Source organism: Leguminivora glycinivorella, chromosome 21 (assembly GCF_023078275.1).
Source record: "Leguminivora glycinivorella isolate SPB_JAAS2020 chromosome 21, LegGlyc_1.1, whole genome shotgun sequence".
NCBI lineage: Eukaryota > Metazoa > Arthropoda > Insecta > Lepidoptera > Tortricidae > Leguminivora > Leguminivora glycinivorella.
This window is the reverse complement of record NC_062991.1, coordinates 891,437-904,756: the sequence shown is the minus strand read 5'-3', so window position 1 is coordinate 904,756 and position 13,320 is coordinate 891,437. Positions and strand designations below refer to the sequence as shown.

Sequence of the window (13,320 nt, the reverse complement as noted above, 5' to 3'; positions counted from 1 at the left end):
ATTGGCCCGAAACATGTCGCAGCAATAGCGATATAATAACGTGAGTATTAATTTTCTGTAATTAACAAGAAATATACTTTTCTATTAAGTACGTACTTATAAATTGAATTCACATGATTTTGGATTATAAATGGGAGATTTTGACTACCTAATGAGATTTAAACTAGTGCCTACGCCAAATCTTGGGATTAGTTGTCAAAGCGGACCCCAGGCTCCCATGAGCCGTGGCAAATGCCGGGATAACGCAAGGAGGATGAAATGGGAAATTTTGACCTTACAAGCTTTAGTTGGATTAATTTATACATACATACATACATATAATCACGCCTGTATCCCATAAAGGGGTAGGCAGAGCGCATGCACTACTAAGTCCCAGTGCCACTCTTGGCAAAAAGGGGTTGAAAGAAATCCAAATTGTGATATTGCAGTGACAGGTTGCCAGCCTCTCGCCTACGTCACAATTTAACCCATATCCCTCAGTCGACTTCTACAACACCCACGGGAAGAAAGGGGGTGGTGAAATTCTTAAACCCGTCACCACACGGATTAATTTTTGTTCAATAAATCGCTTGCCAATTTAACATTTTACATATTATTATTTCAGAAGTTGCACTACACTACAGTACGGACTAGTTAATCAAAATTGTACAAAACTTTTAATTTATAGTCTTGTGTATTTATTTAACCATTTTTTTTCTTCTTTCCAGATCCCCCCGACATGCGCGCGTAATCTTCAAAAATGCCCAGCCCATTCCGGAGTAAATACACAACCAACTTGTTCCTAAACACATAATAGACAGCTAGTGATAGTAATAGCGTGATATTAGTGATTTAGTGATAGTATAAGTGTTGTGCCATTAGTGATAAAATGAAGTTGTGGTGGTTGGTGCTGCTGGCTGTGGTGAGGGGGGACAGGAGGAGTTTACCCCCGACTTGTGATAGGTAAGTTTTATACAATTTTTTATTAATGTAAACACCCTCTAACTCGATAATGTAGGTCCTTGTAGTTATACTTACTGCTGTAACGCGACGAGAACCACAAACAACGTTTTTCGATTGCAAAAAGGTCACGGAATAGGAAAGCAGTTTCCGCGCTCTGTTTTCCTTGATCTGACTGAAGTGGGCAAATATCAAATGACACTTCGAAAATAAGTTCCAAAAAACTCATTTGCATGAGCCTGGATTTGAAATCGCGACCCCCGGATTGAAAGTCGCACGCTCATACCGCTAGGCCACTAGCGCTTTTTCAAAAGAATTTTCCTCCTTGCGTTATCCCCGCATTTGCCAGTGGAGCCTGGGGTCCGCTCTGACAACTAATTCCAAGATTTGGCATATGCACTAGTTTTACGAAAACGACTGCTATCTGACCTTCCAACCCGAAGGGTAACTAGGCCTTATTGTAATTAGTCCGGTTTCCTAACGATGTTTTCCTTCACCGAAAAGCGACGGGCAAATATCAAATGACATTTCGCACACAAGTTTCGAAAAACTCATTGGTACGAGCCGGGGTTCGAACCCTCGACCTCCGGATCAAAAGTTGCACGCTCTTACCGCTAGGCCACCAACGTATGTACCAAAGTATCTCAGTGTTTGGCCTACCTCACCATTCATGCCACCGCTGAATCAGATCTATTAATACCGCCACGTGAGCCCGGTGTGGCAATCTGGCACCCATTGATAACTTCAGTTCTGGGAAGTAATCAATATCGGTAGATTAATTGGTTGCCTATTAAATGTATTGATTCATTACGAACTCCCACGCGTGAGATTTTTCTAAGAGTATACTTTGTTGTTAGAAAAAAAAACCGGCCAAGAGCGTGTCGGGCCACGCTCAGTGTAGGGTTCCGTAGTTTTCCGTATTTTTCTCCAAAACTGCTGAACCTATCAACTTCAAAACAATTTTCCTAGAAAGTCTTTATAAAGTTCTACTTTTGTGATTTTTTTCATAATTTTTAAACATATGGTTCAAAAGTTAAAGAGGGGGGGGACGCACTTTTTTTTCCTTTAGGAGCGATTATTTCCGAAAATATTAATATTATTAAAAAACGATCTTAGTAAACCCTTATTCATTTTTAAATACCTATCCAACAATATATCACACGTTGGGGTTGGAATGAAAAAAAATATCAGCCCCCACTTTATATGTAGGGGGGGTACCCTAATAAAACATTTTTTTCCATTTTTTATTTTTGCACTTTGTTGGCGTGATTGATATACACATTGGTACCAAATTTCAGTTTTCTAGTGCTAACGGTTACTGAGATTATCCGCGGACGGACGGACGGACGGACGGACAGACAGACATGGCGAAACTATAAGGGTTCCTAGTTGACTACGGAACCCTAAAAAGGATACTGATCTGATTCTCGTATTGTGGGAAAATTCATTTAAAATTATTAACATCCTGCGAATCGCCTGATGGCAAATTTAGTTTTTACGAAAGCGACTGCCATCTGATCTTCTAACCCAAACAGTAACTCGGCCATATTGGGATTAGTCCAGTTTCCTCACGATATGTTTTCCTTCACCGAAAAGCGACTGACAAATATCAAATAACATTTCGCACATAAGCACAAAATCCATACTAGTCTGTTTGTTTGACCTTCTTTCATGGCAAAACGGAGCGACGAATTGACGTGATTTTTTAAGTGAAGATAGTTGAAGAGATGGAGAGTGAAATAGGCTACTTTTTGTCTCTTTCTAACCCCGCCACTTCCCTAAAATAGGAGGTGGATGTTTGTATTGAGCATTGCGCAATACGAACTTAACGCGAGCGAAGCCGTGGGCAAAAGCTAGTATAACAGAAGTTCCGGTTCTATAGTTGAACAACGAGCGAAGCGAGTGGTTCGAGAATAGAATCCTGAACTTGCGAGTTTTTTAACACACGAGAAGTAAAATACATTTGCACCCGAGTGTAACACAAAGCTTTTCCCCTCATTATAGCGAGGAAACTAAAACGCAAAAAATGCGTTTATCACTGCTTCCACAGGTGGTAAATCATCTTTATTACTAGATTCACCTATTTTTATTAATATTAAAGCAGCTAATTTGACTTTTTCATGGTCAAATTACTTTACCCGCTAGTGGATAAAATGCGTGTTTACCCGGTGGTATTAAAGGACAAAACAAGTGTTTCCGAGCTAGTGACGTCATATAACATTTTATCTTTATTTTGCCCTCTGAATTGCGTACCTAGTTAAAATCTTTCGGTTACCTCATGACCGTGTATTTATATATCTTTTATTGAGTCTCCGGTACTAAAAATTACTCGAAGCAAAACCCAACTTTGCTCTCTTTCCACAAACTGTCAGTCCTTGGTAGCCGGAAGCGTCCCGACCTTGTCGACTCACGCGCGGATTGCGGTGAATGAGTTTTTTCAACAATTAAATACAATGAGAACAGATTCCATTGAGGAGTTCCACCTGTAGTCATTGTATTAGTGAGTGCCTGTAGTTATACATGTAAGGTTCAGCGGGGCAAATCTCGACTGGGGGGCCAATGTAACTGGTCAATTTTTTCTAGAGATGGGCCGAATATGGACTTTGCCGAATACGAATATTCGGCCGAACATTCGGTTACGCCATGTTTTAAAAGGGGATGTTCATTAAAACTATTAAATGATTGATAATTGGTTACTACAACTATGTTTTTATGATTTAGTAGATAACTAAAACTTCGTTAAAAGTGTTAAAACCGCTCTGAACTCTTCTCAACTCTTAAACTAAGGTTTTTTTAACTTTTTTACAAAACAATTGTATTTATATTTTGACGCATAGGTTTCTCTTTTTAGCAGTTCCTTAAAAAGCTACTAAAATAGGAGCGTATTATCCAATGGAATACGTAAGATTTACATTAGTTATTTACTTTGTTTATTCGGTAAATATTCGGCAATGCAAGCGAATAATTCGCCCGAATACGAACATTGAAAAACTTGCCGAATATGCCGAATACCGAATATTTACCGAATATTCGGCCCATCTCTCATTTTTTCCATTTATTGCACTATGATGTATGACGCCGCGACAATATGGTCCCATTACACAGATAATGTTACATTTAAAGGTATTTATCCATATCCATGCTTATATTAATATTATAAATGGGGATAAGTACGTGTTCGTGTGTCTGTTTGTTTGTCCTTCTTTCACGGCAAACCCGAGTGACGAATTGATGTGATTTTTTAAGTGGAGATAGTTTAAGGGATTTAGAGTGACACAGATTACATACTTTTTGTCTCTTTGTAACCCCCCACTTTTCTAAAATGGGGGTGGACGTTTGTATGGAGCCTTCCGCTATTTTCGACTCTAACGCGAGCAAACCTGCGGGCAAAAGCTAGTTTCGAATGTACCTAAGCATAAAACTTTATCTTCTAAATCTTATACTTTTAAACGAGCAATTCTTGTATATTTATTTATTTATTTATTTATTTATTTATATATATATTTATTTACACTGACGATCTCGGAAACCGCTCTAACGATTTCGCAGAAATTTGTTATGTGGGGGTTTTTAGGGGTGAAAAATCGGTCTAACTTATCCTTAGGTCCCGGAAAACGCGAATTTTCGAGTTTTCATGCGTTTTTCTTCGCGCGCCATCTCGTGTGCAGTAGTTGTACTGTTAAGACAGAATTCTTTCGGTCGATGTAAGTACTATTTATTGCAAACACTAGATGGCGACACAGGTCAAGGCTAAAACGAATAGAAAAATACACTATTTGAGTTTTTGTGGCGAAATGCGCGCCATCTCGTGTGGAGTAGTTGTGTTGTTAAGGCTGAGAATTCTTTCGCTCGATGTAGGTACTATTCATTTTTGAACTAGATGGCGACACATGTCAAGGATACGAAACAGAACCGAGCGAAGCTCGGTTGCCCAGATATTATATAGGTAAAAGAAGAAACTGACTGACTGACTGACATATCAACGCACAGCCGAAACCGCTGGCACAGTATAATAAAGAGTACTATAGTACAGTATGGCCACTCCCGCTCCCCGCTGAAAGTGCCACCCACCCCCTCTCGGTTACCTCACAGTTACCGCCTGTCAAGAACGCGAACAGTCGACCTGTCATATTTCACTCATACAACCATAGTACGCGTTCACCTACACGAACTTAGACTGTGTGCTAGGAACGCGCATCTTTCATATATTTGATCGCCAGTGTCCGAGATGTGCCGCTGGTCCTAGAGATTTCATATTTGGCAAGTAGGTAGGTTCCTAATATGGTGTAGAGGAGCACTAAGGATAGGGTTAGGAATAGAGAAAATAATCACGGACAAATGTATATTTAGAAACTTACTTAATCCAAATAAATAAATAATAAATAAATAAATATTGGGGACACCTTACACAGATCAACTTAGCCCCAAACTAAGAAAAGCTTGTACTATTAGTGCTAAGCGACGATATACATACTTAAATAGATAAATACATATATATATATATATATATATATATATATAAATATATATATATATATATACACATAGAAAACATCCATGACTCAGGAACAAATATCTGTGCTCATCACACAAATAAATGCCCTTACCGGGATTCGAACCCAGGATCGCGGCTCAGCAGGTAGGGTCACTACCGACTGAGCCAGACCGGTCGTCAAAAATGAAATAATATATTACGATACAAGTGCGTAAAAAAGGAAGTTTGAAACGAGTGGCAATAAATTAAAACACGACCGAAGGGAGTGTTTTAAATACGAGTTACGAATTTCCTTTTTGCACGTGTATCGTACTACGTTTTTCAGTACAGGTGGACCTCCGAAGTTTCGACCTGACCTAGTGCGTAAAAAAACATCATCTGTACTGAAAATCTTCTTTTTGTAAACGTTTGAATAAGATTACTTTTAGTACGCGGGCGACGCCGCGGGAAAAAGCTATGTAGTCCACATATAACTACGACTCATTACTTATTTAATAAATCATTGTGGTACACATACATAGTTATCATGAATTCTGACAGCTTTAAGTACCACTCTTCGACACCCTTCATTAACCACGAAGATCATAAAACATGTAATTCTAGTGTGTATCAAATGCGATACACGTGTGTATCGCATGCGTATCACGTGGCATGCGCGTGCTTCGGTCACTGACATGCGCAAAAAACTGCGCCAAAAAACTGTGTCGTCGGTCAATGACAGGTCTGTACGATGCAAAAAAACTTTGGAGTTCGTCAAAATAAATTGTTTGTCAATGTCACTTCGGAAATTCATAGGTGAGCGTTTCTTTTTAGGGTTCCGTAGTCAACTAGGAACCCTTATAGTTTCGCCATGTCTGTCTGTCCGTCCGTCCGTCCGTCCGTCCGCGGATAATCTCAGTAACCGTTAGCACTAGAAAGCTGAAATTTGGTACCAATATGTATATCAATCACGCCAACAAAGTGCAAAAATAAAAAATGGAAAAAAATGTTTTATTAGGGTACCCCCCCTACATGTAAAGTGGGGGCTGATATTTTTTTTCATTCCAACCCCAACGTGTGATATATTGTTGGATAGGTATTCAAAAATGAATAAGGGTTTACTAAGATCGTTTTTTGATAATATTAACATTTTCGGAAATAATCGCCCCTAAAGGAAAAAAAAGTGCGTCCCCCCCCCTCTAACTTTTGAACCATATGTTTAAAAAATATGAAAAAAATCACAAAAGTAGAACTTTGTAAATACTTTCTAGGAAAATTGTTTTGAACTTGATAGGTTCAGTAGTTTTTGAGAAAAATACGGAAAACTACGGAACCCTACACTGAGCGTGGCCCGACACGCTCTTGGCCGGTTTTTACATATAATCACGCCTGTATCCCATGAAGGGGTAGGCAGAGCACATGAAACTACTCTAGTTTCAGTGCCACTCTTGGCAAATAAGGGGTTGACAGAAAACGAAATTGTGACATTGTAGTGACAGGTTGCCAGCCTCTCGCCTACGCCACAATTTAACCGTTTCTTTTTTTTCGCCACTTTTATGAAGTGTGATAGTTTTGAAAAAAATTATGCTATTTCTACTCAGAATCACTAGCTTTTTCAATCCTAGTAGTTAAATAAATTGTCCCATACGATTTTTCTTATTTTGTTACCATTTTCCGTATAATTATATTGTGTGGTGTAACAAAAGAGGAAAGTTACAATAATGTATGGAAATTCTGGGACACTTTTTGTCTCCCAGTGAGATTGAAAGTATTCGTGATTCTGAGTACAATTGACCTAAAATTCCCTAAAAAATTCAAAATAAAAAAAATGGCAAAAAAAAGAAATGCTCAGGTACGAATAACCTAACTACAAAATTAAAATTTTGAAAACACCCCTGACATACAGGACCGATTTTCATGAAACATGGCTAAGAACACTCCCGACTAACTCAGCTTTCAAACAAAAAAAAAACTAAATCTAAGTCGGTTTATCCGTTCGGGAGCTACGATGCCACAGACAGACACACACACACAGACAGACCGACAGACAGACACCTCAAACTAATAACACCCTGTCGTTTTTGCGTCGGGGGTTAAAAACTATGTACATATCTAGGTACCTACTAAATATTAAAGACTCATAGAAATATACTAACTAGGTAATGACTACGCTACGCACCATGTTGCGAAATTTCTAGAGAAATATCCTTTTTATAGTAGTATATGGAACTGTCACCAGTGTCAACAATACACAAAAGACTAAAAACAACATAATTTTAATTGACCACGATTATTATGAGCACTGTCAAGAGGGCGCTGTAAAATGTTGCTTTTAGTCATTTTTGTAAATCGTGTGTCGAACACATTTCTCAATGATATGGTTTTCCCGTAGTAAGTTTGGCGTTCGAAGTACAACCACAGCTCGTGTCAAAGTGTTGACTTAACGAAATGTCATTAACTCATTATGTATTTCAAGATATTGTACTCATCTTATTAAAGCCTTACTTTTGGGATTTGAAGATCAATGGCCGTTGCGTTCGTAAAGTGAGATGTCCGATTGTCCGGGGTTTTGCCAGTTCAGAGAAGAATAATATGCCTACCTATGTAAACAGTATAATAAAGAGTACTATCGTACAGTATGGCCACTCCCGCACCCCGCTGAAAGTGCCGCCCAACCCCTCTCGGTTACCCACTCAAACCTACTCAAAGACGCAAACAGCCGACCTGTCATATTTCACTCATACAAGCATAGTACGCGTTCACCTACACCAGCTAAGACTGTCTGCTAGGAACGCGCCTCTTTCATATATTTGATCGCCAGTGCCCGAGCCGAGGTGTGCTATGTACCTAAATTCACTCCATCTCACGATGTGCCTAAACATACGGCCGCTGGCAGACACATAGTACATATAGTGCCGGCTGCGCGAACTGTGACGCGAAGGAACTCTCCACTACCTCGCGCTCACTACTGATTGCGCTTTTAGCGTGCGATCTGATTGCATGGCGATGGGCGGCTGCGAGCAAAGAATGCTTGAGGTTTTGTGAGGTGATTCAGGTGATGGATGCTAGGCCATCAGTGTAATGTGATGTGCTTAGTGTTATATTGTGTACCTATCTAATTTTATACGTTGTTATGTGTTATTTAAGTTTCATGGCGTATTAAATTAGCTCACTGTAATGTCATGTTAACATATCGACAAATAAAATAAAATAAAATATAGGTACATAGTACTTGCCGGTGCATTTATCAGTATCACACACCGCCGTAAGCCGGCGTAGCTGTCCAGTTTGAACCGGTAAAGGTGTTTAATAGTGTATCTGTACTGTACTCTAATTAACGTCTTTAACCTACAGTACCTACACTCTAACCACCAAATAATAAGAACTACATACACTCGACACGTTTAATCGGACAATGTCAAGCAAGAGCAAGGAATTATGAGACAATTCGCAATTCCAACTCACGTTTTGTAGTGCTTATGTTAAAGGTACAAGGTGTATAGTATGTTTAAGTGATGCTACGTGTGAGTTACGGCGTTTTTAATGTGTGGGAGTAGGTGTAGGAAGTTTCCTGTTCAATAAAGTACAGTAGCCGATTGTCAATCGATATCATTTGCCTGTTTCACCGCAGTGACATCGTCGCCCGACAGTATCACTTCGCCGTTTATTGCCTGGAGCACAGTATAATAAAGGGTACTATCGTACAGTATGGCCACTCCCGCTCCCCGCTAAAGTGCCGCCCACCCCCTCTCGGTTACATCATCACAGTTACCGCCTGTCAAAAACGCGAACAGTCGACCTGTCATATCTCACTCATACAAGCATAGTACGCGTTCACCTACACGAGCTTAGAATGTGTGATAGGAACGCGCCTCTTTCATATATTTGATCGCCAGTGTCCGCGAGATGTGCCTGGGGATCGAATTTTAAATTTCGAACGCAGGAATTCGCCGTTCGAAAGTCTGTGAAAAACGACGTAATGCTATTTTTGAAAAAGGACCCTCCAGGACCACCAAGTTGAATTCCTAAAATGTTGGATTTGCAAAAAGTTGAATTTGCAGGATGTTGAATGTTAAAATGTTGAATTTGCATTCTGTTGAGTTCTTTTTACGTCCAAATTGCATAAAGTTGAATTTGCAACTTGTTGAATCCTAAAATGTTGAATTTGCAGAAAGTTGAAAAAAAAATTTTAAAATTGTCCCCCACTTTTTTATTTATTGAAACTTTACAGCTGCAACATATAAATGGCAAACTTAATGCTTCGAGACATTCTCTACCAGTCAACCAATGGGCTATTCTAGAAAGATTATGTAGGTCTTTAGTGTTAAACGGTATTTGGTTTATTTGGTAATTTTTATGTGATTTCTTCAAAGAATCGCGGACTCTTTTAATCCTGATAGCCTGATAGGAGAAAGGAACTGTCCCAAGATTTGTTTTCCATTCCGGAGAAAGGAACTGTCCCAAGATTTGTTTTCCATTCCGTTTACCATTTTTTCATAGCTATATCGGTAATGGGATGGACAATCCCAAAAATGTCTGGAAATCTTGGGACAATTTTTTTTCCTATTAGGACCAAAAAGCTCGCGATTCTGAGTAGAAATCATATTAAAAAATACCCATGTTAAAAAAAGAATACAGGAATATAAACTTGAGTTCCTAAAATGTTGAAAGTATACATTTTGAGAATTCAACTTTTTAATATTTCAACGTTATAAGAATTCAACATTTTGCGAAACTGAAAAAAATCAACATTCTGGGAAAGTCAACATTTCGGGATTTCAACATTTTAGGAATTCAACCTGGTGGTCCGGGAGGAAAAGGCCCTCACGGCTAGTAATTTTAAAACTGGTGGTAATGACCACTCGTTTCCGATTCTGTTAGTAGAATTTAAATCGCTAGTGGAGATATTATTGAACGAATTTCACGAAGGGGAATGGTCGAGGTTCAAAAATCGGCCCCCAGTTCAACAAGGAGATGTTGACGCTGAGTAACAATGCTACTTATCAACCCAGAAATGGGCACAGATTTGTCAGTGTCAACTAGGGTTGCAAAAAAAAACGGTTTTTTTTTCTGGCGAAAAAAACCGTAAAAAAAAAACAGTTTTTTTTTTCTAATGTACGACATCTCAAATTTGCAAAGCAGTTAATACTTTTATACGATTTTTTAGACTTAATGTTAACTATTAAACGAATTTAATCAAACTTACACCCTATTGCTACATAAATATCTTTATAGATTTCATTGGGATTTGATTCTTAATTTGAATAATTAATTAAAAGTTAATACAATAAATTAATTTAATCAAATAACTTTAATTTCTGGTCTTAATAAAGTAACATTTACGAAATCTGTAGTTGGTAGTTATCACTATTTACTGTTGGCAACACCACCGCCTCTCCACGCTGCACGCTGCATCGGGGATTCCCCAATAAACGTTTGCATATTGAATGTTAATCGAATTAAAATGTACGTTATTGTTATTGAAACACGTTACAACTCACGAAAAGCCGTTATTGTCGAATTATTTGTTCATCTGAAAAAAAAACCATATTTAGAAAAAAAAACCATGGTGCTCGGTTTTTTTTTCATAATTCTGAAAAAAAAAATGTTTTTTTTTCTATTTGCAACCCTAGTGTCAACTAGTATCAAGTTCAATGTCACTGAGGTGAAAATGAAATAGCTCACTGGTTTCATAGTCGTGTTACATATAGGTACACCAGCGTATTTCGCTTCCTCTTTGCGTTATCCCGGCATTTGCCACGGCTCATGGGAGCCTGGGGTGCGCTTTGACAACTAATCCCAAGATTTGGCGTAGGCACTAATTTTACGAAAGCGACTGCCATCTGATCTTCCAACCCGAAGGGTAACTAGACCTTATTGGAATTATTCCGGTGTCCTCACGATGTTTTCCTTCACCGAAAAGCGACTGGCAAATATCAAATGACATTTCGCACATAAGTTCCGAAAAACTCATTGGTGCGAGCCGGGGTTCGAACCCGCGACCTCCGGAACGAAAGTCGCACGCATTTACCGCTAGGCTGCCAGCGCTTACAGGTATTTAAATTACGTAAAGAAACAAAAAAATTTGACTGGGTAAGTAATTCCAATCCCTTTGCTTTTCCATAGCAAAAGGGCTCTTTAGATACTCTAGGACTTAAATATGGAACATCACATACCTATATTGTCAATAATAATATAAATATATGCAAAGGATTTTAAACAAATATGTATTCCTACTGCCATATTCGAGCTATATTAATTGAGTGTTTTATGAAATGAAATGAAATGAAATGAAATGAAATGAAATGAAATGAAATGAAATGAAAAAAATTAGGTCTTAAAAAATAGATACAGAATCAGTATTCAGTCGACATAAAGCCAACATGCAAAGTGTTTGTATATTACATTCCGTAACGGTACATCAGGTACATGCATATCATTTTAATAGTCTAGATCCTAATATATAAAACAATTTCATAGTAATTATAAATAAAATAAAATCTTATTGTTAATGTTATTAAGATGTGTGCAAAATGTCTTAGATGACCCGTCTGTCATTGCCAAAGGTAACATTTTTTTAGTAAAGACTTTTTGATATAGACATATCCGGCACATTACAGTTCGTATCGGTGCGCAGTCATTAACTTCAAAACAACAGGAAACGTTTGTGGATTTTCTACTCCCGGGGTTTTTCCCTTCTTTGCTATTTATAAGTGGGACTATTATTGGTAAACATATGGTATTTACGTACACTATATGTATGTGTTTGATTTCATGCAATATTCAAATAAGGAATGTGTTCTACCTACTATTGAGAGTAGATACCTACCTTAAGAGGCTACTAGTACTATATTGTTTCCTGTATTGAGGTGTGCAATAAAGAGTATTTGTATTGTAGTGTATTGTATAGGTATATATATTTCCTGTCTCTATTCCAGTTTAATATACTGCCATGGGCCGCTGCTGGACACGGTGCAGATGGCAGGTCTCTACAACGACTCCAAGACCTTCGTGGACATGAAGATCAAGGTCTCCGCCAACATCACCATGGAGAACTTCCAGGAGATGATGAACAAGTTAGTATCATCACCATTTAAAGTGTGACCGAAGAGTTTCATCGCTCTTTGCACATTAGTCTTGTACGCATTTCGTGGCAGTTTTCGTTATGCCGCTATGAAGTGCTGGAATAACTTGCCGCCACCAATTTGGGACATAACTGTTAGTGCGTTTTCACATAATACGATCCGATCGATTTCAAAGAAAAAATCAAAGATGGCAGCGTAAATATATGGGATATCGGTCCGACATCCGATCTCGGATCGGATAATATGAAAACGCACTTAGGGCCAGAGGAGATGATAAATATGTGACCAAGAAGTTAAATTAGTATAACTATTCTACTATTTAAAATCCAGGTGAAGAGTCTCCGGCCTTTACACATTAGCCTCGTACACATTCCGTGTCAGGTTTCGTTATGCCGCTATGAAGTGCTGGAATAATTCTCCACCACTAATTTGGGACAGCATACTTTTAGGGCCAGTGGCCAGAGGAAATGAATAAGTTAGTATCATCATTGTAAACTATGTGATGGTGTGCAATAAAGAGTATTGTATTGTATCATCAGTTTAAGTATCAGCGTACAGTCTCTGTGCCCTTTACACATTATCTCTTACCGCTGCATTTCGTGGCAGTTTTCAATATGCCGCTATGAAGTGCTGGAATAACTTTCCTCCACTAATTCGAGACAGCATTACTGCTAGGGCCAGTACGCAAACTAAATAGTCTGATCCAAATTGTTTTGATGCTGACTGTTGTATTATGAACAGTAATAATAGGAATGGCACTATGTTTACTACCGACGACGCAATGAAATTCTACTAGTTCTTTCTAATAATAACCTTTTTTCA

The 13,320-nt window shown here is 38.5% G+C and overlaps 1 protein-coding gene across 4 annotated transcripts in view; it reads left to right on the top strand.

The window, feature by feature from the left end:
* LOC125237542 (trehalase-like) overlaps nt 1-13,320 on the top strand; it is a 150,348-nt gene that overhangs the window by 78,208 nt on the left and 58,820 nt on the right. For all 4 annotated transcript variants that reach the window (XM_048144665.1, XM_048144666.1, XM_048144667.1 and 1 more), the window contains exons 2-3: nt 708-942; nt 12,352-12,489. In XM_048144665.1, the coding sequence (XP_048000622.1) occupies nt 869-942; nt 12,352-12,489 (212 nt within the window). In that variant the 5' untranslated portion in view covers nt 708-868. The remainder of the gene's footprint in view (nt 1-707; nt 943-12,351; nt 12,490-13,320) is intronic.